This window comes from Poecilia reticulata, chromosome 23, assembly GCF_904066995.2.
Source record: "Poecilia reticulata chromosome 23, P_reticulata-male-v2, whole genome shotgun sequence".
Lineage (NCBI taxonomy): Eukaryota > Metazoa > Chordata > Actinopteri > Cyprinodontiformes > Poeciliidae > Poecilia > Poecilia reticulata.
The window spans coordinates 43,026-70,856 of NC_088852.1; the positions used below are offsets into that span (position 1 = coordinate 43,026).

At 46.5% G+C, this 27,831-nt stretch overlaps 1 protein-coding gene across 2 annotated transcripts; it reads left to right on the forward strand.

The window, feature by feature from the left end:
- The first annotated feature begins 144 nt into the window (after positions 1-144).
- Positions 145-27,807, forward strand: stab2 (stabilin 2). 2 transcript variants are annotated; one of them, XM_081604258.1, is made up of 55 exons: positions 145-4,774; positions 4,875-5,191; positions 5,287-5,680; positions 5,918-6,070; positions 6,955-7,079; positions 7,164-7,279; positions 7,833-7,918; positions 8,139-8,205; positions 8,284-8,379; positions 8,464-8,586; positions 8,781-8,977; positions 11,586-11,713; positions 11,799-11,932; positions 12,086-12,165; positions 12,244-12,393; positions 12,686-12,829; positions 12,901-12,963; positions 13,415-13,531; positions 13,595-13,648; positions 13,716-13,796; positions 13,949-14,101; positions 14,194-14,253; positions 14,349-14,450; positions 14,529-14,615; positions 14,699-14,810; positions 14,891-15,071; positions 15,727-15,820; positions 15,899-16,057; positions 17,952-18,047; positions 18,142-18,234; positions 18,310-18,357; positions 18,675-18,808; positions 18,877-18,979; positions 19,091-19,168; positions 19,248-19,337; positions 19,453-19,560; positions 20,051-20,182; positions 20,651-20,779; positions 20,865-20,927; positions 21,505-21,603; positions 21,691-21,886; positions 21,958-22,053; positions 23,678-23,735; positions 23,821-23,894; positions 23,956-24,081; positions 24,940-25,013; positions 25,091-25,162; positions 25,372-25,491; positions 25,564-25,608; positions 25,682-25,780; positions 25,857-26,006; positions 26,250-26,375; positions 26,493-26,564; positions 26,830-27,006; positions 27,676-27,807. In XM_081604258.1, exons 4-55 carry the CDS (start codon positions 6,008-6,010, stop codon positions 27,790-27,792), a joined length of 5,547 nt encoding a protein of 1,848 aa, XP_081460384.1. In that variant the 5' UTR covers positions 145-4,774; positions 4,875-5,191; positions 5,287-5,680; positions 5,918-6,007; the 3' UTR covers positions 27,793-27,807. The 2 variants fall into 2 exon arrangements, with proteins under 2 accessions (XP_081460384.1, XP_081460385.1); XM_081604259.1 differs by having other exon boundaries at positions 145-5,191; positions 5,292-5,680.
- The last annotated feature ends 24 nt before the right edge of the window (positions 27,808-27,831 follow it).

Sequence of the window (27,831 nt, forward strand, 5' to 3'; positions counted from 1 at the left end):
ATCGGCCAGAAATCGGTGCACCTTTAATGAATGTAAAGATCATCACTACTAACAAAATATACTTGGTAGTTATTAAAGAAATACTTGAACATCTTGAATATGTGTATTCAGCAGAGCTTTCCTAAGGAATTAGAACTGGACAATGTTCTCTATCATCCTCTATTTATTGATCCTCTTCATCTATATCTCTGTAATTATCAGGTTTATTTCCTTACCAGGTTATTTCCCCTCTCAGAGCCAAACCTGGATCTTATCTGTGTGGCGGGTCGCAGTAGGTCATTGTCCTGTCGGCCTTATGATTCAGACGGTTCCTCCCGCCGCTGCTAGCTGGAGGCTAAAGCTGGTTCTGCTGTTTTAACTTCGCATTGAGCAGCAGAGCATCGCTTTGCTTTTCTGTTAGCCGTTTTCTTTCTCTTTGAATTGTTCTGTTGCTTTTTTCTACTAACGGAAACCCGTTTCACAGCATCACTGACTTTTAGCATCGTTTAAAATACAAACCCAGCCGCGGTGGATGGAGGATAACAGCCTGTGTGTGGATGGACTCACCGCTTGGAGCTGCTTTCAAAACGATCTGGACAAGAATCGTTTCTGATGTTTGTAAAGATGTTCCGATGCTAACATCCATATTCAGTGCTTCTTGCTCAGCCCAGTAAACTCACACAGGATCAGTACTGTACGGATCATCCGTGGTCATCGCTGTGACCAGTGAAGAAGTCCGCCGCCTCTGACTCCCCGGGTCCGGATCGGTCCAGGTTCTGGCGGACCGTAGAGCCCCGGTAAGCCCATGCTAAAATCCGGGTTTGCCTCCAGGTCTTCTCTGCGGGACGTGTCCACCTGGAGAAGGACCTGAGACCCAATATGGACACATTTTCATTTGCAGCTGATGTAGAACCTTTAAACCCAGGGATGTACCGATACCGTGTTCCTTCAAACCGAGTACAAGTTAAACATACGTCTGAGTACTTACTGATGCCAGATAATGAGTACCAGGTAGTTCCCGGTACTCATTAGTACTAACACACGAGTCATACAACCAGTCTGAGAACAGTTTATTTTCATTCAGTACATTTGACTACAACAGAACTACAAGGTCAGAGTATTTTAGCTGTAGGACTACTCTACAGTATTCTACCGACCAGAACTGACAGAACCACACTCGTTCAGTCCTCCCACTTTTCAACCGTGTCGTCAAACATGTAGAGGGTGAACCCAGAAATGGTTGTTTTGGACGACAGAAATTTTACTCTCAAAGGACATGTTATCAGGCTACGGTGAAGCTAACGCTGCTCTTCCAGATAAGTACCTTCATCTTTACCAAGTCCTGAAGTTCAAGCAACTTGGTGATGGCTAATAATCTCCTACCTTGGAGATTTTGAGAAGATCTAGAAACCCCTTAAAGGGGAAAGTACCAAAAGTACCAAAGCTGGCCGTCAGATCAAACTGGTGCCTGAGAACCTGAGTTATTAATTCAGAGATTACTACAGGGTTGGTTGTTGCTACTGCTGTTGCAAAACTCCTTGAACTCTGTGACTTGCTGGCTTATAACTGTTTTCTCAGATTGCTGGTGTTGATCCTCTTGGACCCCCAGACCGCTGACATGGCGCCGCCTCTACTGCTTTAGCCTGCTAGCTAACTTCAGTTGGAAATAGTTCAGCTGTCTTGGTGGCTTTGTGGCTTCATTTACAGCTTCTTTCCGTTTAGTTTGTAAAATTATAGCAAAGGATGAGTATCAATTACATATCAAATACCAAAGGCAACTAGAACAGGGGAGCCCAAAGTGGGTCCTGGAGGCCCGGCATCCTGCACGTTTTAGTTCTCTCCCTGGTGGCAGTAACAACCTTTTCACCTTGTCAATGCTCCTCTGAGGCCTTCTAACGAGCCACCATTTGATCCAGGTGTGTTAAACCAGGGACAGAACTACAACATGCAGGATGCCGGGCCTCCAGGACCCACTTTGGGCACCACTGAACTAGAACTAAACTAATATTACCATAAATGCTTCTTAGCAGATAATCAGCTAACAATAGAGCTTAGCTTGTAAAATGAGCTGAAGCATGTTGAAATAATTAAACTAACAAAACATTTCTATTATTGAACTTACAGATAAATGTCTGAAGAACAGACGTGTCATGAGAGCCAGTCACCATGAGTCCAGCCTGAAAATCAAACATTGTCCACTAGGTGGCAGTAAAGCTCAATTTGTGATTCAAAATAAAACCAAACAAAAGATTCTGATGGAGCCAGATGCCCGGTCCGATCATAGACGTCATATACGTTGACGCCTCACTGAGCCCTAATTACGTCGCCGCCATCTTCTGTGTGGCAGCAGAGGACCGGAGCTCCTCAAGTCCTTTGCTGTGTGTTTCAACCGTTTTACGAAACAAACTGGATTCATTCTCATTACCTTCCCAGGTCAGGATGAAAGATCAGAATTATTTGACTTTGCAGCCAGAAATTCGCTTCTAAACAGCCGAAAAATATTTCCTATGTAGCTAAATTGGCCCGAAGTAACCGCTGATTGTTAGCGTAGCAGCTAATATAACCGCTGATTGTTAGCGTAGCAGCTAATATAACCGCTGATTGTTAGCGTAGCAGCTAATATAACCGCTGATTGTTAGCGTAGCAGCTAATTTAACCGCTGATTGTTAGCAGCTAACGTTTTCATACTGTTATGTAATGAGAAATCGCCGTTAGAGGGGAAGTTCATTAAAATTCATAAATCAAAAGTCATTTCTCAATAATGTATAAATAAATACAAGAAAATTGTTTTCTTTTGAAAAGTTAAATGTACATTAAATTATGTAAATATGTTCTGTAAAAGTGTCTGTTCATCAATGTTAATATAAAATGATCAGAATCATTTCTATCAAATCAAACATTGTGCTCTTTCTTCAGAAATGCCCCAAAACAATTAAATAATCTCATCAGAAGTTAGAAACGCTCTTTAGTCATTTCTTTGATTACCAAATATATTAATGTGTGAGAAAATGTGTCAATAACAGGAATTAATTTAAAATACTTTGTAGAACGGCAGTTTGTGAAATTCGGTCCATTTACCTGTATTAGCTTACTGGCACATATTCCACATTCAATATGGCGGACGCTGTGACGTGTCGCAGCAAGGGGCGACCCGCTCCATGACCTTTGACCCGCTCCATGAGGCGTCTATGGGTCCGATCCTCTCCCTCACTCGTTCGTCCTTCAGATGCCGTTCATGTTGAAGGTTAAAGGTCGCAGTGTGTACCACATTCTTCGCCCCGCCCATTTTAGGTCCTATTTCCGCCCTTACGCCAAGTCCGCACTTTTACGGACTTCGGCGAACTGTATTTCCCACAATTCCTTGCTGCATGTGACGTTTTGAGTTAAAAGGCGGGCTTATTGTAATATATTATTTTTCCGGCTTTATAGAAAATTCAAAGAAAATATGACAAAGCACATCAGTAATAAAAAGTTTGATTTAATAAACTGAGAAGAAAAAATAATAAAGTCACAAACTAACAGGAAATAAAACAAAATGTCACAAATGCAAAACAAACTTCAAATCTTAACATTGGAATAGAGATTGGGCTTTTATGATGTTGCAGCATTTAAGCACTCAAAATAATGTCACTGTAAAGTGGAGGGGACTTTTAGAAACAACAATTTATCTTCAGATCCTGTTAGAAGACCACATTTTATTAAATAAAAACTTAAAGATGGAATAGATACAATATCCACTTTTTAAACTTTCTAAACATTTTAATGAAGTTGCAACTGAAAAAATGTTTGTCTCAAAATCTCATCACAAAACACAGGAATTGATATTTATTTTGAATTTCTTTTACAGAAAGTCATTAAGGAAAACCTTTATAAATAATTATGAAATTAATATCTTAAGTTTATTTGTGGGACTGGAATATAAAGCTGCTTGGTTCTTATTGTCACCATGATTTTTAAACAAATGTTTTCTTCTCAGACTAGAGGAGAAAACTGATGTCGGAGCTCCTGATGAATTATTGTTACATTTTGGGTTCATAAAGTCACAACATTCATAGTTTCTTTTAAAAAGGACATTTTAGTTCCATTAGTCTTTTTATTTTTCACATGTAGCATCAGGCATTTTTATTATTTTTCATATATGCCGTACGTTTGTCCTTAACTCGATCTTTGTTATTAGCTCCACTTTATACCAAACTAACTTTTAGATGCATAAAACAGATGTTTAAAAAATCACGTCTGTTAGTCACATGACCGACTGATAAACTGATTATTACAACATTTCAATGTGTATTTTTTGCCATCTTGGAAATATGACAAAGTTAACAGAGTGAGCTGTCTGTCACAAAAATAGAATAAAATCAGTTTGAACATCTGAGAGTTTATTGAATTTTCTTTATTCAACGTGTCAAAACAAAACAAATATCTCCAACAATGACTTGGGAAAGAAGAAACACCTTTAAAATAATCTGTTTTGTTGTAGTTGTACTTTTTAGCAGCAGAATGCCTAAACAGTGACCAGTGCCGCCATTTTGGATTGAAGCTACGACCCGGGGCCGTTCTGTCCTTGACCCCTGACCCCTGATGTGACTTTGACTGAGTCCACTCTTCATAGGGCGCCGGGCGCTGAGCACCGGACCGGGCCTGAATCTGCTGAACGTCTCACCACTAAGCGGCTCCAGGCTCTTCTTCTCTTTATGCAGTTTACAGATATTTTGGGGTTTATTAGCGCCACCTACAGCCTGCTACTGGCTCCTGTGGTAGCAGAGACTTCAATCAGGTATCGGTACATATCCAGGTGAGCCCAGTGTTACCTGGAACAGGCGGGAAAAATCTAAGTTTTCTCAATAATCTTAATTTCCATGTGCAGAACTTCCTGCTTGTTCTGGTTTGTTCAGATGTAGTGGCGGCCCGGTCCGACCCGACCAGCTCCATCTGCTCCATGTTGCTCCGATCTGAGGGTGTGAAGCTGGGGTCAAGGGTCAAGCTGCAACAATGTCTGCTGTGGTCCTGAGGAATGGACCGAGCCCGGCAGAACCAGATACAAGCAGTTAGAATGAGTCTTTAGCTGCATGATGAGCTCTGGGAGTTTCGGGGGAACCGCTCTCCTGGGAGGAACAACCGGAATGAGATCCAGGTGAATTCTGGGAAAATGGTCTGATAGGATCTACTGAGAACAAGGTCCAGCCTGACCTGAAACCTTCAGATGTTCTGGGTCAGAACTTTTATCTTTTCTATTTTATCTGCTTTGTTTCTAATTTGTTATTGTGAATTTAGCTTTGTCACTTTTTTTTTTATTCATCACTGAAGTTCAGCTCTTTGTTAAAACGTTGATGATGAGAATCCAGAACCCGACCTGAGGACACCGTCGGCTCCGGGCCCCTCTGAGGACGGCTCCCGTTCCTGGGGACGCTGTGCACCAGGGGGACAGCATGTCCTCACTGGGACAGACATGTCCTGGTGTCCTGAGTTCTCTGAGTCAGCAGGAAGACGGTTATCAGCCATGGTTGATGACGGAGCAGAAAGTTTCAGGAAAACAGGATTTCCTGTTGGACTGAGGCCCAACCTGAGGCTCCTGGTGGCAGGCAGGTCCTGAACATTCACAGCAGGGTCAAAGTTCATCCCTGGACCCAGAACAGAGAGAAGAAACACTGGATCAGCTCCCAGTTTGGAGCGCTGGGATGCAGAGAGGAAACTAGAGCAGGTAGGATAGCTGACAGACAGGAGGTCTCACTCTGACACAAACCGTGAGTCTGGATTTTAACCTTCATCCAGAGGGTTTACTGCAGTCAGAAGCGCTCTGCTGTAGAGTCACCGCCAGAATCCGTTTGGTCTGAAACTGAAAGCAGCAGGAAGTTCTGTGTTGTTTAACGATGCAGAATGATCCCACTTCCTGTGGGTGTTTGTGTCGAAAGCTACAGCTCAGCACTTTTCCCTGAAGGTTGGTTTTCAGGAAGCAGGAGGAGGAGGAAGCCCTGAAAAGAGCCGCTCAGACCGGGCTGGACAGCAGACCGGGTCAGAACCAGAAGAGATGGAGGTCCTGCTGAGTTTCCAGATGCTGGTTCTGATGATGACGACGGCCGCCTCGCAGCAGGTAAGATCACCAGGAGAGCTGCAGGTTTTCTAACGGGACTCAGCTGGAACCAGTGGGTCCCAGTGGGTCCCAGTGGGTCCCAGTGGATCCCAGTGGATCCCAGTGGGTCGGCTTTAATTTGCTGCTGGCGTCTGATGTCTCTCGGCGGAACGGTTCTCTGATCTTCTGCTGCCTCCAATCTGAGATTCCTGAAAAGAAATGAAATTATTTTCATCATGAAAAATAATGTCTCTTCAGCATCTAGTCTGGTTCTTCTTGGGCCCGGTACCGACCCACTGCTGCCGCTGAGGAACCAGACCAGATGGTGGTTCTGATCTCCGATAGCCTGAGCTTCATGTTCTGGTCCAACCTGACCCGAACAGAACAGCCTAGTCAAAGGCCAGACCTCAACCTGACTGAAATGCTGTCTGGGTCTTCAGAGAGCAGAGCAGAACCTCAAAGAAGCACCGATGGAGAGAAGAACCGGATCAGAACCACAAAGGACTGTTGGGAGGTTCTGGGCTCTCCAGTTGGACCCATTTGGTCCCAGTTCTGACCCTGGCAGTGGGAGATGGAGGTTCTGGGCGGATCCGATCCAGAAGATAAGCAGCAGTTAGACCCATTAGCCTCACTTCCTGTCTCTGCTTCCAGCTCCCAAGATTCCCAGTTTGTGTCATGGTGCGGACCAGTAGAACCATCGGGCCATGTGAACAGAACCGTGGTAGCTGCTTCCTGTTGCTAATCTGTTGGGATGTGTTTGTGGCAGACGGTTCTGGAACTCTTTATTCCAGAAGAGTTCTGGAAGGACGTGGGCCACACACACATGACCCACGTCATTCCAGCTCCTTCCTGTTCTTGCTGGGGTTCTGAACAGGTTCTGTTAGAGCTTCTGTTTGTTTCTCCAGAACTTCTGCTCCAACTCCACGGTGCTGAGGACGCAGACGGCCTGCCACTCCTGCTCCATCTCCATGTTTGTTCCGTGTCCCACTGGATTCAGGAGAAGTCCAGGAAGCCTGACGTCCGGCTGCAAGTGAGCTGAACCAGTTTCACTGATCGGTTCTGGTCTGGACCGGTTCTGCTGACCCAGGTTGTTCACCGTGTGGGTTCTGTGCAGGTACCAAATCCGGACCAGCAGCCTGCAGCTGGCCGTCAGCGGCTGCTCCTTCCAGTGCTTCCAGCAGGTGGAGGTGAAGAGCTGCTGCCCCGGATACTGGGGTCCGGACTGCATGGGTCAGTACTGTTCTGCAGGAAACTGGGTCAGTTCAGAACCTCTAGACGGCTTTAATGGTCGACTTGATTATACCAGAGAACAGATCAGAACCAGCAGAACCAGCCAGCTCGACCCACCTGCACCCACTCCAGGTGACTCCTGACCCGGTCCAGTCCGGCAGGAAGCAGATGATCCTCCAGAACCGGGACTTCCTTCCTCCCTGCAGACCGTCAGCAGGACGGAGATCTGCAGACACGGCGCCGATCCCACAAGCTGCTCTCAGACCAGCAGAACATCAGCCAGAACCTGAGATCCACAGGTCCAGACAGAACCTGGACCAAAGACCAGTCCAGGTTCTGGTCCAGGTTCTGGTTCAGACCTTAGAATCCAACCAGAGAAGGGAAAGATTTCCACCACATGCTGGGAGGCGGGGCATGGTGGAGGACAGAGGAGCTGATAAAAGCTGGGACAGGAAGTGGGGGGGGGTGGAGGGGGGGTCAGCTTCCTGTCATCTCCAACCTGCTGCAGCTGCTCCTCCAGTCGATCCTCCAGCTTCCTGTGTTTGTGTTGCAGAATGTCCTGATCGGGCCGACGGGCCCTGCAGTGGCAGAGGGGTCTGCTCTGATGGGCTGGGGGGGAACGGCACCTGCAGCTGCCAGGTGACACACACACACACACACACACACACACACACACACAGAATCTGTTAAAACCCAAATTATCCTGCAGTACCAACTGAAAGACGGATAGGTTTCTGTTGCCTGTTGAGTTTTCCTGAACTGGATTCGGACCGACCCAGAACCGACATCAGAACCGTTTTGGCCACATTAGTGCTGCTGCTCAGACTTTGGGTCAAAGTTGTTTCTGGTTGCTGTCCAGGTTGGTTTTGCAGGAACGGCGTGTGAGGACTGCTCTCCTGGACGTTACGGCCCCACCTGTAGTTCAGGTACCGTCACATTCTCCCATCCTGACCCGGGTCGGTACCACCAGTATTCCTTACCTGCTGTTGTTGGTTCTGCCTCAGAGTGCTCCTGTGTCCACGGTCTCTGCGGTTCTGGACTCAAAGGAGACGGTCGCTGCACCTGCTTCTCTGGGTACCGAGGTCCTCGCTGTGACCAGGGTTCGTCCCTCTGCTGGACCTGCAGCACCGGGTTTCCTTCATCCCGGACCTGTCTGTCCTGACCCGGTTCATCCTGTCTTCCAGAGCTCCCAGAGTGTGCGGCCCTCAGCTGCCAGCAGAACGCCCGCTGCATGGAAGAAGCTCTGACTGGACAGCTGGTGTGCCAGTGTTTGCCTGGTTATGAGAAATCAGGATCTCAGTGTTTAGGTGAGTCTAAACATGAACAGAAGCTTGGCTGGTCCAGAACCGGGCCCAGCTCCTGATCTCCAGCAACTCTGATGTTTTGATTGTTGTTCGGTTTAGAAATGTTTAAAAAAGAAACTTATTCAGCGCCACCAGAGAACTACCTAGAACCATCTGCTCAGGGATGGTCTGCTCATCGTTAGCTCTGTCCTCCACAGCCAAGAACCCGTGTCTCCGGCCGGTCTGCCATTCCTGGGCTTCCTGTGCCCACACTGGACCGGACCAGCACCACTGCACCTGCAACCCAGGCTACAGCGGCGACGGACAGGTCTGCATGGCGGTCGATCCTTGTCAGACCCAAAACGGAGGATGTTCTGCCAGGACCACTCGCTGCATCTATGATGGACCCGGAAAGGTAAAATTAGTCCAGAAATCCACTTCAGAGTGTGAGGGATCAGAACCAGAACCAAAAGGGATTAGATGGAAAAAGATGGGAGCAGAAGAACGGGGATGCTAACCAGGAATGGGATCAGCCAGGAGATAAAAATGGAAAACTCTGCATGCAGAACAAAATCAGAGATCAAATTCAGGAACATCAAGAAATTAGCCTGAGTATGAAAAAGGATCAAATCCAGAACCTGAATCAGGACTGATGGCATGTTCTGGATCTAGAACGTCATCTGAACAAAAACACTGAAATGAAACCAGAACATCTAATCCAGAATGGGGTTGTGACAAAGACTGGAAGTAATCCTGGGGTCCGAACGACACCATCTTCCTCTGGGGCAGGATGTGGAACAGGATCAGGTTCAGATTCACGTCAGGATTTAAACATGATCCGAATCAGGGACTCGCTTGACTAAGTGCCTGTCTCAGAGCTGGAATCAGGGCCGGCTAATTGGGGCCTGCCATAGCCATGCATAGGGAGAGCAGTGACTGACTTGCTTTGCAGAGATCAGATTCTCTGCCAATCTGACTGCTGTCCATATGCGTTGCATGGCAGGCACCTGTAGTTCTACACCTAATAAAATGTCTCTTTATTATTTATTTTTCCTCCATCACCGTTAATGAGGCCCAAACTGCTACATGCACCCCCACAAATGTGGTATCAAAAATTGCGGCGAATTACGGTTTATCCACATTTTGTCTCCAAGCGACCCAAAGTTTTCCAAAAGTTAGAGTGTGAGTGCCGCTCCGCCAGAGAGTGGATTTCTGACCCCAAATCATTTCTAACTCGCCCACAAATATCGCCCGATTGGCTTCGAAGTCGGTCAGGACGTAGATACGCATGCCTGCTCCGGCAAAATGTTTTCAAAATGTCCGTAGGGCTTACGGTTTTCTGTCCAGGTGCTTCTGACCAATGTGCGATAGGACAAACTCTCGCTCAGACACGTTTTTCCATGTATGTCTGAAAAATGTCAGACCTCAGCGCACATCATCTTTCTCTCATCGCTGTTAATACTGTGAGTGAGGTAAAGACATGAAACGCGAGAATATCGGAGACGACTAATAGCCCTGTCACACACTTCAAACGGTTTTCGAACACGTGTCACGGTTCCTGAATGGGAAGGAGTCGTTGGAAGTGCTTTTTTTGTGAGAACAGGCTGGTTTAGACAGAATTCTCTCCCTCTGTGCCACCAACAGGTGCAGGGCGTTAATCACCATAGCAACGGAACACAGAGCAGAGGAGCTGCTTAGGACTACAAAACGCCATCATTGTAGTTCTAACTGTGTCTGAACACTCGGTTATTAACGGGGTTGAGCAGAGTGTAGAACTACAACATGTCTGTCACTAGAGGAGGACTTGGCTGGGTTGAGAACTGCTCCTGTTTTTAGCTTTATATAACTGATTTAACCCAATTACTATTACACATGGGATTAGTGTGGCCATTTCAAATGAAGCTTAATGAAAATTTCAAAATAAAAGCCTCAATAATCCTCTCAGGTAAGTGATATTGTAAGTGATCTTGAAGGTACTGAGATCCAGGAGGAAGGTCAGAGGGGTCAGGGCTTCTCTGTCCTGGGCCCAAAGTGATGGGCCGATTTCAGAGAGGCCCCTTCACTGTCCACTTTTAAAGCTCGTCTTAAAACCACCTTGGCTTTCAACACCAGAGGGATCTAGTTTTAAATTGGATGTTTTTGTTTTTAAACTGTAAGAGATTTTTTTTTAGTTATTTTTTATTTAGTTTTTTTAATGTTGTGTTTTACTGTACAGCACTTTGTATCAGCTGTGGTTGTTTTAAAGTGCTTTATAAATAAAGTTGGATTGGATATTAGGTTTTATTATCTTTTTCCCTCGAGTTAGTTATAATATTAGATTAGAAGATAATAGAAGATATAATATTAAAATGTTTTCAGAATGTTGCTAGGGCTTATGGTTTTTTGTCAGGGACCTGGAGACCAACGCTGAGTGTCTCACAAGTATAGAAACTCTGTCTCCGGCATCCTGTCAGACAGCCCAGGTCCAGGTTACCATGGCAACGGGTCCCAGAGAGGCAGGGAGTAGTCTCACAAACAGGCGCAGAGGCAGGTCTCACAATGCATTGTGGGAAGAATAAATATTTCCTGACTATTCATATTTTGCTTACATAAAATTATTATTCCTCTGAATTTTTTAGTGTGAATTAAAATCCTTAGTATGAAGGTTGAAAATTTTCGAGACATAAACAATTACCGACTGTCTTTATTTTATTTTTATTTCGGACCGTGAGTGAGAACCACATGTGTGAAGCTTATAGTCGTCAGTCTGGGACTGAAATTCATTGTACCTGGGGTTCAGTTCATTGTACTGTAGTAATGAACCAGGTCAGCCATGGAAATATGGTGATGGACCTGGTAAGAGCAAGTCCAGCTGTCCAAACCGTAGCTAGAGTGCTGGGTCCAAAGCGACACTTTTGCAGGCCCTGTTATAATTTCTTCAGGAATTGTCTAGTTAATTTGCTGTGATTACTCCCAGTGGCTGCACTGCAGAGTCCAGCCTGCAGGGGGAGATGTATTGTTGTCGGTGTCTGGTTTCCTTCCAGTCCCACTGTGAGTGTCTACCAGGCTTTGAGACGCTGGCGGACGGCAGCTGCAACCTGAAGGACGTCTGCAAACCCGACTCCTGTCACCAGAACGCCAACTGCTCCACGGTGGAACCGGGTCGGGTCCGGTCAGTTCCCTCCGCCTTGCTTTACCTCACTGTTACCTGCTTGCTCACTTGAATACACCTGAGTGTCCCGTTGCTTTGCCTCCAGGTGCGCCTGTCTCCAGGGCTACATCGGGAATGGGAAGGTTTGCTTTGGGAACATCATGGAGCGTCTCAGGGAACTGAACACTCAGCCTGGGAAGGAGTGGAGCGGCCAGCTGAGCAACGCCATCTCTCTGTTCGGTGATTAGAATAAAGCAACATTCAATCTGAGGGTTGGACTGGGCGTCCTGCTCCAGGAAGTCCTGGTTCTGGTTCCATCCCAGCTTGATCTGGACCTGATGTTCTGTTCAGAGGCAGACATCGGCACTGATGTGGTTTGTTTTGTGTTCCCAGATTCTCTGTCTTGGCCTCTTCAGAACTTGGGTCCGTTTACGGTTTTTGTTCCGGTGAATCGAGGTTTCAGGGGAAACTCTGTGAGTTCTAGACCCATTTAGCTCAGACAATCAGAAGAAGCAGAGTTTTCAGGGTTTTTGTTGTTTTTTTAATCACAGGTACGGACTCTGACTGCCGACTCATCCAAAGCTAAGTACCTGTGTAAGATGCACCTGGTTGCTGGTTCAATGCCGTCCTCCACTCTGGTGAAAACAGATGTCTTCTACACGCTGTCCGGAAAGGCAGGAGAGACGGAGACGTCTGACAGGGTGAGAAGAAGCCTAGCCGTCTTTCAGATTTTTAAAACACACAATGTTTTTTCAAGTGGTCCTGAGATATGGATCAGAACCAGAACTCTCAGGAGAAAAAGCAATTTCATGAGTCTCTAGGTAAGACTCCCATGCACAGTTTATCATCGGCATAAAATTGATCCAAAGAACATGTGGGACACCGGACACATCCACCCTGAGCTGGAACCAGGAACGTTCCACCATTGCCAACCTCATTGGACCTGGATCTAGTGACCCGGTTAAACCAGAACCATCCCATTTCTCCTTGCAGGGTGGTCAGATCAGAATCCGTATCCATGGCAGCAGGAGGCGAGGTGAGGTCATCAAGTCGGACCTGGCAGCGTCCAACGGACTCATCCACATCATCACGAAGCTGATGGACAGCGTCCCGGCCACCGTGGAGAGCAGGCCAGATGTGAGACCTCTAACCCTGGTTGACTGGACGAAATGTCGATGCCACTTTAACGCTTTTATGATCTTCTACAGGAGAACTTGATGAAAATCATCTCTGACTATGGCAAATTGGAGACTTTCAAGTCCCTGCTTGAGGTGCAGTAACTAGATTACTACTTTCACACCGGCTGCCCATTGGTCCAGACCGACAAAGACATATTAAGGTCTTATTTAAGGTCTTATTTAAGGTCTTAATATGTCTTTAAGACCTTTTTGTTCCTTGTGTGGTTCTAAGAACTTGTGTTGACCTGGTCTCAGAAATTTGTTCCAGTTTGGATTATCTACAGTAGATTTTGGTTCTCTGAGCAGAGCCCAGTAAGAAGTCTGGTCTTTAACTGGTTTAAATTCAGTAGCCATCCACTGAAGAACTTTGGACTCTGTGGGATCTACAGTATCTTCTGCCGGTTGGCATTCTGTTCTGCTTTGGTGATAGGTTTGTGGGATCCAGAGAGGATCTAACTTTCTTAATCCAACTTCAGAGTAAAACAAATCAGCAAATCTTCAAGAAGCAACTGAACATTTCAGTGAGTCTTTGCTGTGGTTACAGCAAGCTGACCTGGCCTCTGTGATGGACCTCCCTCAACCAGTCACGGTCTTCACTCCAACTACTGAAGCTTTTAACGGCATGAAGGAGGGTCACCTGCAGTTCCTCCGCAGTGCAGAGGTGAGTAAGAATCAAACCGTCAGCGGCTCAGGGACCCTGATCTAAATCAGTCTGAACCCTCAGGGTCGCAGCAAGCTGACAGAGTTCCTCCGGAACCACATCATCCCGTCCACCTCGGTGAGTACCAGCTGTATGTCTGAGTCCGCTCTTCTGTCCCCTCTGATCGTTGTCCACTGTCCTACAGCTGGAGGTCTACAACATTGTGTCCAGCCCCACCGTTGTGACAATGGCCAACCAGGTCCTGGTCATCAACGTAACAGAAAACGTAAGTTTGTCGGCCGCTGATCAAAAAGACCATCTTTTACTTTGATGGGTCCTCAGCTGAGATATCTTCCAGGTGTATCATGAATTGTTTTCTTCCTGCCTGCATTAATCCTGATCTGTTTGCTGCAATGCTGCTCCTATTGGCTGATCCAGGGTCAGATTCTGGTCAACGGAGCGGCCGTTCTGGAGGCAGCCGTGGAGGCCAAGAATGGACGGCTGTACGTGATGAACGGAGTCCTGACTCCACCCTCCATCCAACCTTTGCTGCCTCACAGGTGTGACATCACAGAGACCAAGATTATAAAGGTAAGGAGCTGCTGATTTTATCTGAAACATTAGAAACAGATCCAGAAACCTTCCTGCTCACATCTGACGGCTGAAATCTTGTGATCCTTTAGGGTGAATGTGTCAGCTGCACCAAGGTCCACCTGTTCCAGTGCTCATCAGGAGTCTACACGGTAAGAAGTCTCACTCTGCCGGGACCTTCTGGGTTTTTCTCCCTACTATATGAAAAGTTGATCTGATGTGAATCTGTCATTGTGTTGGTGAACAGGGCACCTCCAACCTCGGGTGTCTTTACACCCTCTCCTTTGACAAATCTCCCATCAGGGTCCCATCCAGAGGTTGCGCACCACTCTGCAACGCCAATGTAACGGTAATGGCAGCATTATGATTTTATTGATGAGAGCCACGTCAGGAATCTGTGGTAACATTAATGCACCTGTGTGCTCAGACTCCAGCCTGCTGTAAAGGTTTCTACGGTCCGGACTGCGCTCCCTGTCCAGGTGGCTTTAACACACCCTGCTCCGGACATGGCCAGGTAACGTTCTACCACCTGCCATCAGACATCCGGAGGAACAACCATGTTCCTCTGACTGGTCTCAGCAGTTGTCTTCTGTCCAGTGTATGGAGGGCATCAGAGGAAACGGGTCGTGTATCTGTGAACCCAACTTCAGAGGCTCTCGCTGTCAGTACTGCTCCTCCTTCAACAAATATGGTCCAAACTGCGACAGAAGTAGGTCAAGTGGACTTTGTGTTGTCCCTCAGACAGACGATAGAAGTTACCTGTGTCAAGTCTCACCTGTATATCCACAGCTTGTCCCTGCGTCCGTGGACAGTGTGACAACCGTCCAGACTCAGATGGACGATGTAAGCTGGACTCTTGTCTTCGAGGTTTCACGGGTCGGTTCTGTGAGCGACAGACATCTGTCTGTGGAGGCCTGGCCCAGTTCTGCCATGCCCATGCTGACTGTGACTTCACTGATGGATCACCCAGGTACCTGCACGCTTCAACAGAACCACTGAAACACAGGGCTCTGGTGGACCACCAGGTTCTGGTTAGAATATCTCCATTTAAATAAATAAGGTTGTTTTCCCTCTGATAGCCCAGTAGACTTGGTTTGGAGAGCCAGAACCAGTTCTTCAGGGAGGTTCTGTAGGCCCTGCTGATGGACTGATTCAAACTGATTGAGCTAAAGTCCATCAGATCTTCATCTGTCTTCAGAATCAACATTAGAACTTGTTTGATCAGGTTGCCAATCCCACACAGAACCCAGAAAGACCCAATAAAACTATGAAGAACCCACAGAACAGCCTGAACCGAGTCGAGACAGTTCTTCATCCACGGCCTTCAGGAATTCAGCAGTTTAGATCTAATTGATGTTCAGCAACTGCAGCATATTTGATTTAGCATACTATGGCGTTCAGGAAAACCCATTCCCTTTCCAGAGCCCATCTTCCTGGATGAAGCTGTACCATGACTGATCCAGTTTCAGAACCTTTCTGTGTAGTTATTTTTCATCCTACCTCCCCAGAACTGATAGGAAGAGTCAAACGTTCAGAAATGATATTTTATCTTGTTCTACGGTACATTATGACCAAAGGTGCTGGTAATATTGATAATTTAACCCAGACGTTCTTCCATGTATCAGGTGTGTTTGTAAAGCTGGTTTCCAAGGCGATGGGATCACCTGTGTGGAGTCGGACCCCTGTGCTCCGCCTCTCCGAGGCGGCTGCAGTGTGAACGTGAGTTCCCACTGTCTTCTGGTCGTTTGCTTCCTCGTTCGCTGGGCTGAACTGTGGGATCATTTCTGCCCCCTATAGGCAAAATGTATAAAGACAGGCCCAGGTACTCACAGCTGCCAGTGTCTGACTGGCTGGACAGAGGACGGAAACGAGTGTCAGCCCATAAACAACTGTGATGGTCCTGATGGGGGAGGCTGCCACCCAAACGCCTCCTGCATCTACATTGGACCTGGACAGGTACTGCCCATCACTACAGGTCAGAACCAGCAGGACAAGAACGGTTCTGAACTTTTCGAATCATCGGTTCCAAGAAACCTAGAAAGCTTTTAGCTTGTCCAGAAGGTGGAGTAAACATCAGGACAACCAGTTCCTCAGAAACCAATCCATCCAGACTCAGAACCCAGAGGCTCAGAACCTGGGTCCAGACCAGAATAGATTCCAAGTTCTTCAGACTAGTAGTGGTCTAAATGGATCAGAACTTCAGAAGCATCTGTAGAAATATTATCTACAGATAATATTGACATTAGCAGGGAACAGAAACGTCAGATGGGTGAATGTTGGACACTACTGAAAATAAATGTTACTGTTGGTGAACAATCGACCCGTTTCACTCCAGATGCTGCCTTCAGTCAGTCTAAACCACAAATCGGCACCAGGTACAGCGTAGCACAGAACCAGTTTTGGAACCGGCTCCTCAACTATTCTTGGTCCAATATTCTGACTATCTGAGCTACCTCGTCAGATTTCCCTACCGTAGCACGGATAGATAGCTATGTCTGTCTGTTGGTGCATCTAAAACTGTTACCGTCATGTTTACAGAAACTACAGCAGATCGTGTTAATGTTAAATACATTGGATAACAACATTATCTGAGTGACTGAAGTGGAAGCTTAGGAGTTATGCTTAGCTTAGCACTGGAACAGTTAGCTTAGGAGTTATGCTTAGCTTAGCATTGGAACAATTAGCTTAGGAGTTTGGGTTAGCTTAGCATTGGAACAATTAGCTTAGCAGTTTGGGTTAGCTTAGCATTGGAACAATTAGCTTAGGAGTTTGGGTTAGCTTAGCATTGGAACAATTAGCTTAGGAGTTAGGGTTAGCTTAGCATTGGAACAATTAGCTTAGGAGTTTGGGTTAGCTTAGCATTGGAACAATTAGCTTAGGAGTTAGGGTTAGCTTAGCATTGGCACAATTAGCTTAGGAGTAATGGTTAGCTTAGCATTGGAGCAATTAGCTTAGGGTTAGCTTAACATTGGAACAATTTATATACATGATGAAACCACAAGATCACTTCCTTCATCTGAATATCCTACCCATTTAAAATGAAAAGCTATCGATGTTTCCACTAATCCTGTTAAAATGTTTTAAATACAGAGGTGTAAGAATAAAATGGTATCAGAGGGGAAACAGGTTTTTATTGGAATCAAATGAAACACAGATCAACAACTCCTTTATGCGCATGAATCCGTTTCATAGCGTCTGTTATCAGCAGGAGCCACAATGTGTCCACCGAACTGCGCAGAATGACAGGATATGTTTAATGTGCACTATATCACACGGCTATTACAGCTTCAATGTCGTATAGCATCGCAACATGCTCTGTTTAGCTAGGTTTATAAAACAAGAGTCAAATCTAAAATATTTTAACGTATAGGATAAAATAGGCCACAAAGCAACATATTGTGTCCTGATTAACCACCAAACAATGACTTGTTTACAGTAGTGATGACACTGCAGACGGCAAACTAAAGCCATAAATATATTTACAAACTGCTGTCATGTAAACTAAAAACCTGAAGTCATGCAGCAGCTTAATGAAGCCAGATATAAACTAAATAAAGCTCAACGTAATCTTCAATGAACTAAAACAGACAAAATGAAACTTCCACAGGTAGGATGAGAAATCTGCTGAGTCAGCATCACCACCAGGTAGGATGGATTGATGGGTAGCACAGGTGGTTGGATCGTCTGTTCCTGAGCGTTTTGTTAAACCAGTTGCTGAGCCAATTGTAGCCCCAGATTCTGATCTGGTTCTGACAGTTCTAGGAAAGATTTTGGCTATGTACAGAGCAGGCAGGTAAAACCGGACCTCTGGTACCACAGATCCAACTCATCAGAACCTTCTCTGTCCCAGAGTGACTGTGCCTGTAAGGCCGGCTACCAGGGGAACGGACTCGCCTGTGAGGCTGTCAACCAGTGTGTGACGGCTAACGGAGGCTGCCACTTCAGGGTGAGAACCGGTCCAATCGTACCTCAGAACCACATGTTCTAGCTCTTCAAGTAGCGGTAACAGGATCTGGGCTGGGTGGTGTCCCCGTCCCCAGGCCAGCTGTCTCCTGCTGTCCTCACAGTGGACATGTGTCTGTGACCATGGGTATGTTGGAGACGGACTCCTGTGCTACGGTACCATCGACCAGGTGAGCAGAATCGACTCTGGGTCGGCTTCACCTCCCCGCTCCAGCCCGTCTCAGTCTGTCTGTCTGATGGTTCAGGAGCTGATGGTTCTGCAGAACGCCTCAGACTTCTTCCGCTGGACCACGGTGAGTAAAGAGCAGCGACCCAGTCAGGAGCAGAACCCGGCTCCAGAGACTCTTCTGGGTTTATTCCAGGACCCGTCTTTAATAAGGAGTCGCTACTGGAACTGGACAGTCCTGGTTCCGTCTTGACCATCATCAGCCTGCAGCAATGCTGATAGGGAGGTGCAAACAAATTGCAGGTTCCAGGTTCTGTTGAGGTTCTGTTGAGGTTCTGTTGGCGAGAAGAATGTTCAGTCATCCTACAGATCATCACCTGATCCGGTTTGAGACTTCAGAGTTGAACTGTAAGCTAACTTCTCTATGGTCTCAACACCCTTCAGGACTCCGGCCTGTCTCGCTCTTTATCGGATCAGAACCTGACCCTCCTGGTACCAACGTCCGCTGCCGTCGCTCAGATGTCCCCAGAGGACAGGAGCTTCTGGACAATGAAGGGAAACCTGCCAAGCCTCATCAGGTGTGCTGTCAGTGGACCTGGGAGTGAGAGGACGGAGACGTAATGCTGATGTCTCTTGTGTCCTGCAGAAACCACGTCCTGCCTGGCGTCTTGTCCTCCTCCACACTGAGGAACATCTCATCAGTGACCTCTCTGCTGACCTCATCGCTTCCTGTTTCAACCAGCCAGCAGGTACGGCGTTGGCTGCTTCTCTTGCACCATTCAGAGCCGGGCTCAGTTAGCTCCTGTTAGCTCAGTTCGGGTCAGAACCTTCAGAGCTGTGAATTGGTGTTTTTTTGTCAGATCACATCAGTAGGAGGAGCAACCATCATCGCTGCAGACGGCGCTGCCACCAACGGCCTGATCCATTTTATTAACAAGGTACTGAGCAGATCGGATGCTGCTGCTCCAATACCAAGCTGGTGCTGCACTACAGTCACGGTTCTGATCCGGTCCGCAGGTTCTGGTTCCTGACAGGAAGCTGAGCGAAGGCCTGCTGGCCGTGCTCGCTCTGAGGCCAGAGTTCTCGCTCTTCCGATCCTACCTCATCGTACGGTCTCTCTCTCTCACACACACACACACACACACACACACACACACACACACACACACACACACCGTCTGGGCTCTCTAGGTGCTTGGATCGTCTCTGTGTTTTCCTGCAGGAGTACAACCTGACGAAGGAGATCGAGCGAGCCGAGGAGTTCACCGTGTTCGCCCCAACAGACTCTGCCATCACACAATACCTCCAGCAGGTGGCAGCACCTGTCTTGGTAGGGAATAAACCTGTGGGACTGTATCTAAAGAAGAATGTTGGCTTGTGGGTGTAGCGGGTCACAGCTGAGTTGGGGTTGGTTGGACTTCTTTATTGAACAGTGGCTTGGACGTCTCTTAGTGTGTGTTTGTGCATCTGGTCTTGTAAAACAATACGAGTCAAGAAAACTCTAGAAAATCTACAATACACAATGGACCTCACATGTTTTAGATCAGTGTTTTTCAACCACTGTGACTATATATGTATCATATTTCTGGTTGGTGGTTTGTGATTTGTTCAATTAAAACAATGAACCTGGGCTCAAAGGTTGGAAAACTCTGTTTTAGATGACCCATTTGTCTTTTCTGGGATGTTGGGCCGTTTTATTTCTCTGGGCTGAGAGTGGTTCTAAGTCATTAAGCAGCTTGAGTCCGTGGTTCTCTTTCTGACCCATGACCTCAAATTGGTCAGCTGACCTCTGTCAGTCAGTCTTTTCTTCATATCCACAGGATATCAACATGACCCGTTATCATGTGGTTCTGGCGGAGCGCCTGCTAAAGACGGACCTTCAGCCTGGAGGATACAGGGAGACGCTCCTCGGATTCCCCTTCCAGATCGGGATCTACCCTCGAGACGGAAAGGTCTCAGACAAACGTCTCGATCCAAGTCCTCTTCTTTTATATTAGTGGTCTCAAGACGCCTGAATCATTCATAGATCAGAGTTTGGAAGCTCAACAATTCAAAGACATTTCTGTCAAAATGCTCATGTACAAGTACAGCCAAAAATTAGCCAAAGTCCTGTTGATCCAGATCACTTTGGTTGGCTTCAGGGATCTGAGCACCTCAGAGTTAGACATCTTTCCAGACTCTGGAAACTGTTTAAGGTCAGGAACGTTTCCACTTTCACAGATATGTCCAGATGCAGAACTCAGCTCAGAATCTGGGCTCAGTTTAGAGGCAAAGTCCTAGAAAGAAATGAAGATGAGTCTCGAGGGCGTTGAGCAGCAGAAATCAGTGCAGTGGAAACAGTGAGAGCCAAATGAAACCTTTCCTTCCTCAGAAAGGGAACCAGGAGGTGGATCAGCCGTGTCTTTGTGTTCTTCCTGCAGCTGTTTGTGAACGATGCTCAGATCAACTCCTCCAACCTGCTGTGTGGTAAAGGAGTGATTCACGGTCTGTCAGCGGTTCTTCACATCAACAGAAACCGCTGCGACAAACTGACGTACAGTAAAGTAAAGGTAACATCCACACACTCAGACATTACCAGAAACAAAGACCTGTTGAATGTTGCTGTAATTCAGATGAACTTCTTTGTTCTCACAGGGATCATGTGGAAACTGTTTACTGCCCAAAAACCAAAAGTGTCCCAGTGGCACCGACCATGATGTAAGACTTTTCTCTGTCTCTGGATCCACAACCTTAGATAGACACAAACATGCACACATTTCAGGTGCAGACACTAGTGGCTCATTCATCAAAATGTTCCTCTACTTGTTCCAAGGCTGCTGGCTCTAAACAAGAAGGGAAGGATGTGAGTTCATGCACAATGAAAGAGATTAAACAGCAACACTGCTTCATAACTTACCACCAGTTATAAGTAGGAGGAAATGGAAAGTCGACTCACACGATGTTTTATATTTGTCATTTTAAGAGACCTGACATCCTCAACTCAAACCCTCTGCATAACAAATGGGCCCCATATGGATTTAGTCTGGATGGGAACCAAGTGGTTCACACTGAATGGGATCCATTAAACTGACAATCCAACTTTTAGGTTGATCTAAAACTGGAGTTAGTCACTTGTGGCACATTAACCTGCAGAAACTGGTCCCATTAGGACCGTCTGACTGGGAGAGTTGGTACAGTTTGAGTTTAAATGATTTTCTGCAGAATCATCTGTAAGCTTCTAGCTACAACGAGGAGGTGAAGCTGCTTCCTGAGCCGTGGTTCTGAATGTCTGCAGAAATCAGTGAGGATGAGGAGCTGCCTGTACAGACACAGCATGGAAGGAGAATCCCACATGACCATCGGCTGCATAGCGACCTGCCTCCGGAAGAACATCGTACGTCCCGCTGCTTCCACAGAGGAAACCGGCCCAACAGGAATAAACCACAGGAGGTGCTGAATCACGAGGCCTGTGTGTTTTCAGGAGCGCCGGTGCTGTGAAGGGTTTTTCGGAGAGCACTGTGAGCCTTGTCCGGGTCCGAAGGGGCAGGCCTGTTTCGGTAATGGACTGTGCTCAGACGGGGTCAACGGCACCGGAGTCTGTCAGTGCAACAAGGACTTCCATGGGACGGCCTGTGAATCCTGTCGGAGCGGAAAATACGGAGTTCACTGTGATCAAGGTTCATGAAGCTCATTGAAGTAAATCTTTAGAGGAACTGTGTCCATCATCCAACGTTGGTTCCCTCTGCAGGCTGCCAGTGTAAGAACGGACTCTGTGAGGAGGGACTGAACGGAGACGGGACCTGCCAGTGTGACGTCGGCTGGAGAGGCGTTCACTGTGAAGAGAGTATGGCAGCAAATACACAACTCAGCGTGAACACACCAGTACACAGATAGGACATTAATTTCCTCTGCTTGTCTTTCAAGTTCTCCTGTATGAGAGTTTTACTGAAGTCAGATCTGAAAGATCCAACTGAGCTTCATGTTAGTTATTCAGTCATGTTTTAAATCTGTGATTCCTGCCATCTGGTGATTTGAGTTTTCTCTGTGTTTAAGTTTGGTTCTGTCCCGGCTGCGTCTCGTTCCCTGATTCCCTCCTGTGTATTTAATTCCACCTGTTGGAATTAAATACAACAGGTGTTGTAACAGGTGTTGTATAACACCTGTTTAGATGCATGTGGATGTGTTGCATTGACACCAAGGAAGTAAAAATGATATTAGAGAAGCAACTATTGCTGTCAATCAATCTGGGAAGGTAATTTCCAAACTGTCTGAAGTCAGTCCAGCAGATTATTCCCAAAGGGAAAATGTAGTCAGCAACATTTAGCCTTGAACCAAACATGGAGAAGCAGCATTCAGCTTCTCTGCACCGGATCCATCCAGGCCTTGAAGTTGGCATCATGATTTGACACCAACCTGAGACCCAGGCTGAGACTCAGGTCTCAGCCTGGGTCTCAGCCTCCCTCACCTCAAATCATGACACCAACTTCAAGGCCTGGATGGATCCGGTGCAGAGAAGCTGAATGCTGCTTCTCCATGTTTGGTTCAAGGCTAAATGTTGCTGACTACATTTTCCCTTTGGGAATAATCTGCTGGACTGACTTCAGACAGTTTGGAAATTACCTTCCCAGATTGATTGACAGCAATAGTTGCTTCTCTAATATCATTTTTACTTCCTTGGTGTCAATGCAACACATCCACATGCATCTAAATGTAAATATCTCTCAGAAGTTTAATTTAAAAAACTTTATTTCCAAAGGGTTTAGTCAGTAATTCAACACACCTCTGCTGGAAAACACACAGCCGTCGTTCAGGTCTTCCAGCTCCAGGCGTGAACTCTGAACATTCTGGGTCTGCAGCTTGTTGCTTTGACTCCCGTCTTCTCAGCTGCTTCAGCTCCACCTCCAGGCTCGATGCTCCATCTTCTCGATGGAGGAGGCGAAGCGTCTGTTCAGCTCCTGCAGCTCGTCGTTGCACGTGGCCAGAAGTCCCTTCATTTTTCTGATCAGATCAAAATTGTCTGAAGCCAAAGTGGAGGCCTGGAAAAGCAACAACATGGAGTTGTTGGCTGACTCTTTTCTTTCGCCTTTGAACCCAGAAGTTCTTCAGAGTTTCAGTTGTTTTGTTCTCATCAGTTTGTCAGTTTGTTATCACTGGTCTGGTCTGGAGTTCGCTGTCTGCAGGGAGGACTTTGTGTTAAAGGGCAGTCAGCTCTTTAGCTGGAGGCTGATTCTCCACTGGACTATTGGTTCTTTAGGAGAAATGCATGATGGGCTGTGACAGAGGGTTTTACAGCACAAAGAAAGGACCAGAAGGTCATGGAATCCCATAATTCCTTGGGGTTAGACTGAGGTAACAGATGCTTGTTGCCCAGGAAGCAGCTGGAGGAGCTGGGATATCCATGCTGACTTGTATCACTTTGTGGTTCTGCTCCATCACTCAGCAGCTCTGTTGTGTTTATCTGATTGCAGAAATCGAATCCAAAGCTGATGAGCTGTGTGGTTCTGTGAAATGTCATAGCAGCGCAAAGTAAGTGATGGAAAACTTCCATGAACGACTCGGGGAGTCCCTCTTCACCTTCTAACCTGCTCTTCTTCATGATCCTCACCTGCAGCTGTGCGGTTCAAACATCTGGATCTCGGTGTCTGTGTGCTGCTGGGTTTGAGGGAAATGGGACGTTCTGTAAAGGTAAGAACACCTTTGATCTGATGACGGCGTGGGAATGCCGAGTCTGACGACGATGTTGCAGCTGCAGACCCATGTCTGGTGAAGAACGGCGGCTGCAGTCCGTATGGGGTTTGTAAACGGACCCGACCCGGCAGCAGAGACTGTGTCTGTGGGCGCGGCTACGCTGGAGACGGGTTTGTGTGTGTGGGTAGGTTCCCGTTTCCTCCGGAAGCACCGGGATCGGTGTTTTCTGTAGACTGAGATCCAGCTGGATCATAACGACCAAAGGTTCTCTTCAGGAGCCAGAAACGGTTTTCAAGGTTCCCAACAAGATGCTTTAACATCTCTGGATGTTCCCAATCGCTGAAGTTCGAGGTTTTTAAAGAAACGTCAACATGTTTTTAAGGAGATCAACGATGTTCATAGAAGTTTCTGGACAAGGACAGATTAGAAGGTTTTCCCTGGACATTTGAAGGTATTTGGACGTTGCTGAAGATATTTGAAGGGATCCTTAGGATACTTTTCATTTATTCAATACCTGCTGGATGTCAGTGTAGAATTGTTAAACATTTAGTTCTAAACCTTTCAGAGGAATGAAGCTGGAGGTGGTCACACATGGGGCCCATCTCCAATCAATATGCAAGAGGTCAAGTAGTTCATGACCAGGTCATGGTGATAATCAGACTTCATAATGTCTCATTATGGTGTCTGCAGTATTCAGTATTCATTCATTGAAGCCTGACGTTGGGATGTTGACGGCGTTTCATGAGTAATCAGGTAAATTAGACGCTCTGTCTCCTACAGTAACACTGGTGCATGTTATTTAAAGACCTGTTGGCTTTCTGAAGGTTGCAGACAGAAAAGGTTTTCTGTATTTCCACTGATCCTTGAATCAAAAGATGTTTCTAACGAGTTTTAAACGGTCCCTAGGGAAGTTGTAGAGGTTTATTCCTGCTGACCAGACTGAACGTCGAGGCATGTAGCAGCGGTTTGGAGGACAGATGTAATCTGGAAGGATGATCTCTGGTTATGAGGAGGTGATGCTGAGTGTTTTTCATCTAAACAGAGATCAATCCATGTCTGGAGGGGAATGGAGGATGCCATGCTAAAGCGGAGTGTATCCATGTTGGACCAAACAAAGTAGGGGTTTTATCCATCAGTGTCGATGAAGAGATTGGCTTTATAGACAGTAACACAGGTTCTGGTTGTGTTTTCAGACTTCCTGTGTCTGCAGCAAAGGTTACTCAGGTGATGGACAGAACTGCACCATTGTCAACTTGTGTGCAAAGGTCAGTTTGCCTGAAATCACACGTTTCTTCTCACTGACCAGTTTGTCGGTGGTCATCTGAACAACAGTCATTTAGAAATCTTGTTTCTGCTGTAATGGGATGAACTTTTTCTACTTTTATCTTTTGAATTGAATCAGTTTGCAGAGTGGTGCATCGATGGAACATTGTCCAAAAGTCTAAATAATTAAGCTTTGGTCATTTTTTCTCAGAAAAATGGCGGCTGCCACCAGTTTGCCCGGTGCAACATGACAGGACCCAGCATTCGGTCCTGCACCTGCTATGAAAACTTTGTTGGAAATGGTTTCAAGTGCAAAAGCACCTTGGAGAGGGTGAGCTTCTGCAACACAAACACTCGCTGAGCCCTGCAGACATCTAACCAGCCGTCTGGCCACTTCTGACAGGAGCTGAGGTACAAAGGGTCCATCAACTTTTACTTCAGTTTGGTGGTGAGCATCCAGACATTCAGTCTGTCGCCCCTGCATGTGGAGTCTGATTACCCAAAGTAAACTCTGGTTTCAGATGATGGAGATTATCCTGAAAGGTCGTGGTCCCTTCACTGTCTTTGCTCCAAATGAAGAGTCCACCATGTCTAACAACAGCTTGCTGAGTGATCTGAAGGTAGAAGAAAGTTTCCATTAAGCAGATAAGAATCTGGAATGAGGCTTAGATTATCACAATGTGTGTTTTTTTTCAGGAAAGCTACATTGTGAAACACAGAGAAACTTTCGCCAACGTGCTGCGCGGCCACATCGTCATGTGTCACACTTTGCTGCCCGACAACCTGAACCAAACCCGAAACCTGACCAGTTTGTCCGGACTCGTCCTCACCACTCGCTCCACCCAGGTGACCAATCAGACAGCAGGTCATATTCATGTGAACTGTTTGAATGAAAAACTATATGCTGCAGCTATACTTTGGATACCTGCAGCGTAGATGAATCTGCTCCATGAACCCATGAACTAGAATACAGAGCAGTCTGGAAACGGAGCAAAGAATCTGAATTCAGGCTTCTGGATGCTGGTTGAAGTAACCCTAACCCTGTCTTTAGGTCGTTAAAGGTTAAACTGAACTCTGTTATATCTTCAGGGTAAAATCACCATCAACGAGGCTAATTTGACCAACAGCGACGACGTCAGCGTTAACGGCATCATCCATGAAATTGACTCCATTCTGTTACCTCCCAACCTCAACAGAGACAATATGCTCATCCCGGTGGGTGCAAGTCATTCCTGACAGCCTTCATCAAGCAGCAGCCCAGAACACGACGTTACGACATGATTCATGTCTTGATCATTATCTACACTTACCTGCTTCACCTGTTCTCTGCAGAATCCCACAGAGCTGAACCTGACAGACGTGGCTGAAAGACATGGTTATAAAACCTTCTACAAGCTTCTGAAGGTAAAACTCTACCACAGAGTCCATCTGATCTCTGGACGCAGCTGGACCCAGCTGGACCCAGCTGGACCCCAGGAGGTCCAGGTATGCAGGTTAAACACTGAACAGCTCACCTGTCCAGTGCTACCTGCTACATTCATGTTTAATCTTTAAAACGTTTAGTTTGTTTGCATTAAAACGTGTAGTGTAATGTGTCCCGGTGTGGGGGAGGACCGGATGGTTTCAGAAACCCAAATATCCACCTGACTTTGTCTCCTGTGTGTTTCAGGACACAGGAGTGATGGACCTGATGGACAATGTGATTTTCCAGCCAGTGACAATCTTCCTGCCATCTGATGATGTCATGGCCTCTCTGCCACAGCAGCAGAAGGACTACTTGTTCCATCAGCAAAATCGACCACAGCTGCAGGAGTACCTGAAGTATCACGTCATGATAAGCCAGAAGGTGAGACTCTCTGCTGGCCATCGTCCGTCCACACTGTCCTTTAGCCCAGTTGTCCAAACCCTAACACTGCTTTAGTCCGTGTGTTGGGGTTCCTGGCAGCGGTGGGCAGCGCTAACTACAGGTTAGTTCCACTAATGCTAAAGCGCTAATACTAAACAGCTAAATTCAATCATATTGATGCCCATGATGATGTCATCATTACAATGTGAAGAGGCTCTTAAAGCCATTCATGCATGTATTTGTTTGACACCCTGGTTGTTCCTGTAAGTTATATTCATTCATTCATTCATTCATTCATCCACCTGCTCAGTACAAAACAACAAACATGAGGAGAGGAAATGGAAATGCAAAGTAAACAGATTTCAAAATAAGAGCATGAACATAAACATGTAGTTGAAACATAAGTAACCAAAACCCCGAGACAGATTTTGAACGTTTATGCAAATTTTACAAAACAGCCAAGTAAATTTATTTAGGGGAAGCGAAGTGCATTAGAGGTTTTCAAAGTTAGCTAAAATGCTAAAGCACTGAAATTAAAATGAAGATTAGTCGACTAGCGCATTAGCATGCTCAGCTGGTAGCACGCAGTGAAGAGGACGATGAAGAACAGACACCACTGAACATCTATGAAAAGATTGACCCTCAGTTTCAGGTTCTTTTTAACCTCAGGTTTATGCAGAAGGGTTGATCTACCTGGAATCCGGTCGGACTCTGCAGGGTTCAGCTCTCTCTTTCTCCTGCGGCGGTCCGGATAAAATTGCAAGTACAGCAGAAAGTAAACCATAGAAGAAGAAGAGGTGAAACTAAGTTCTGAATCAGTGGCTG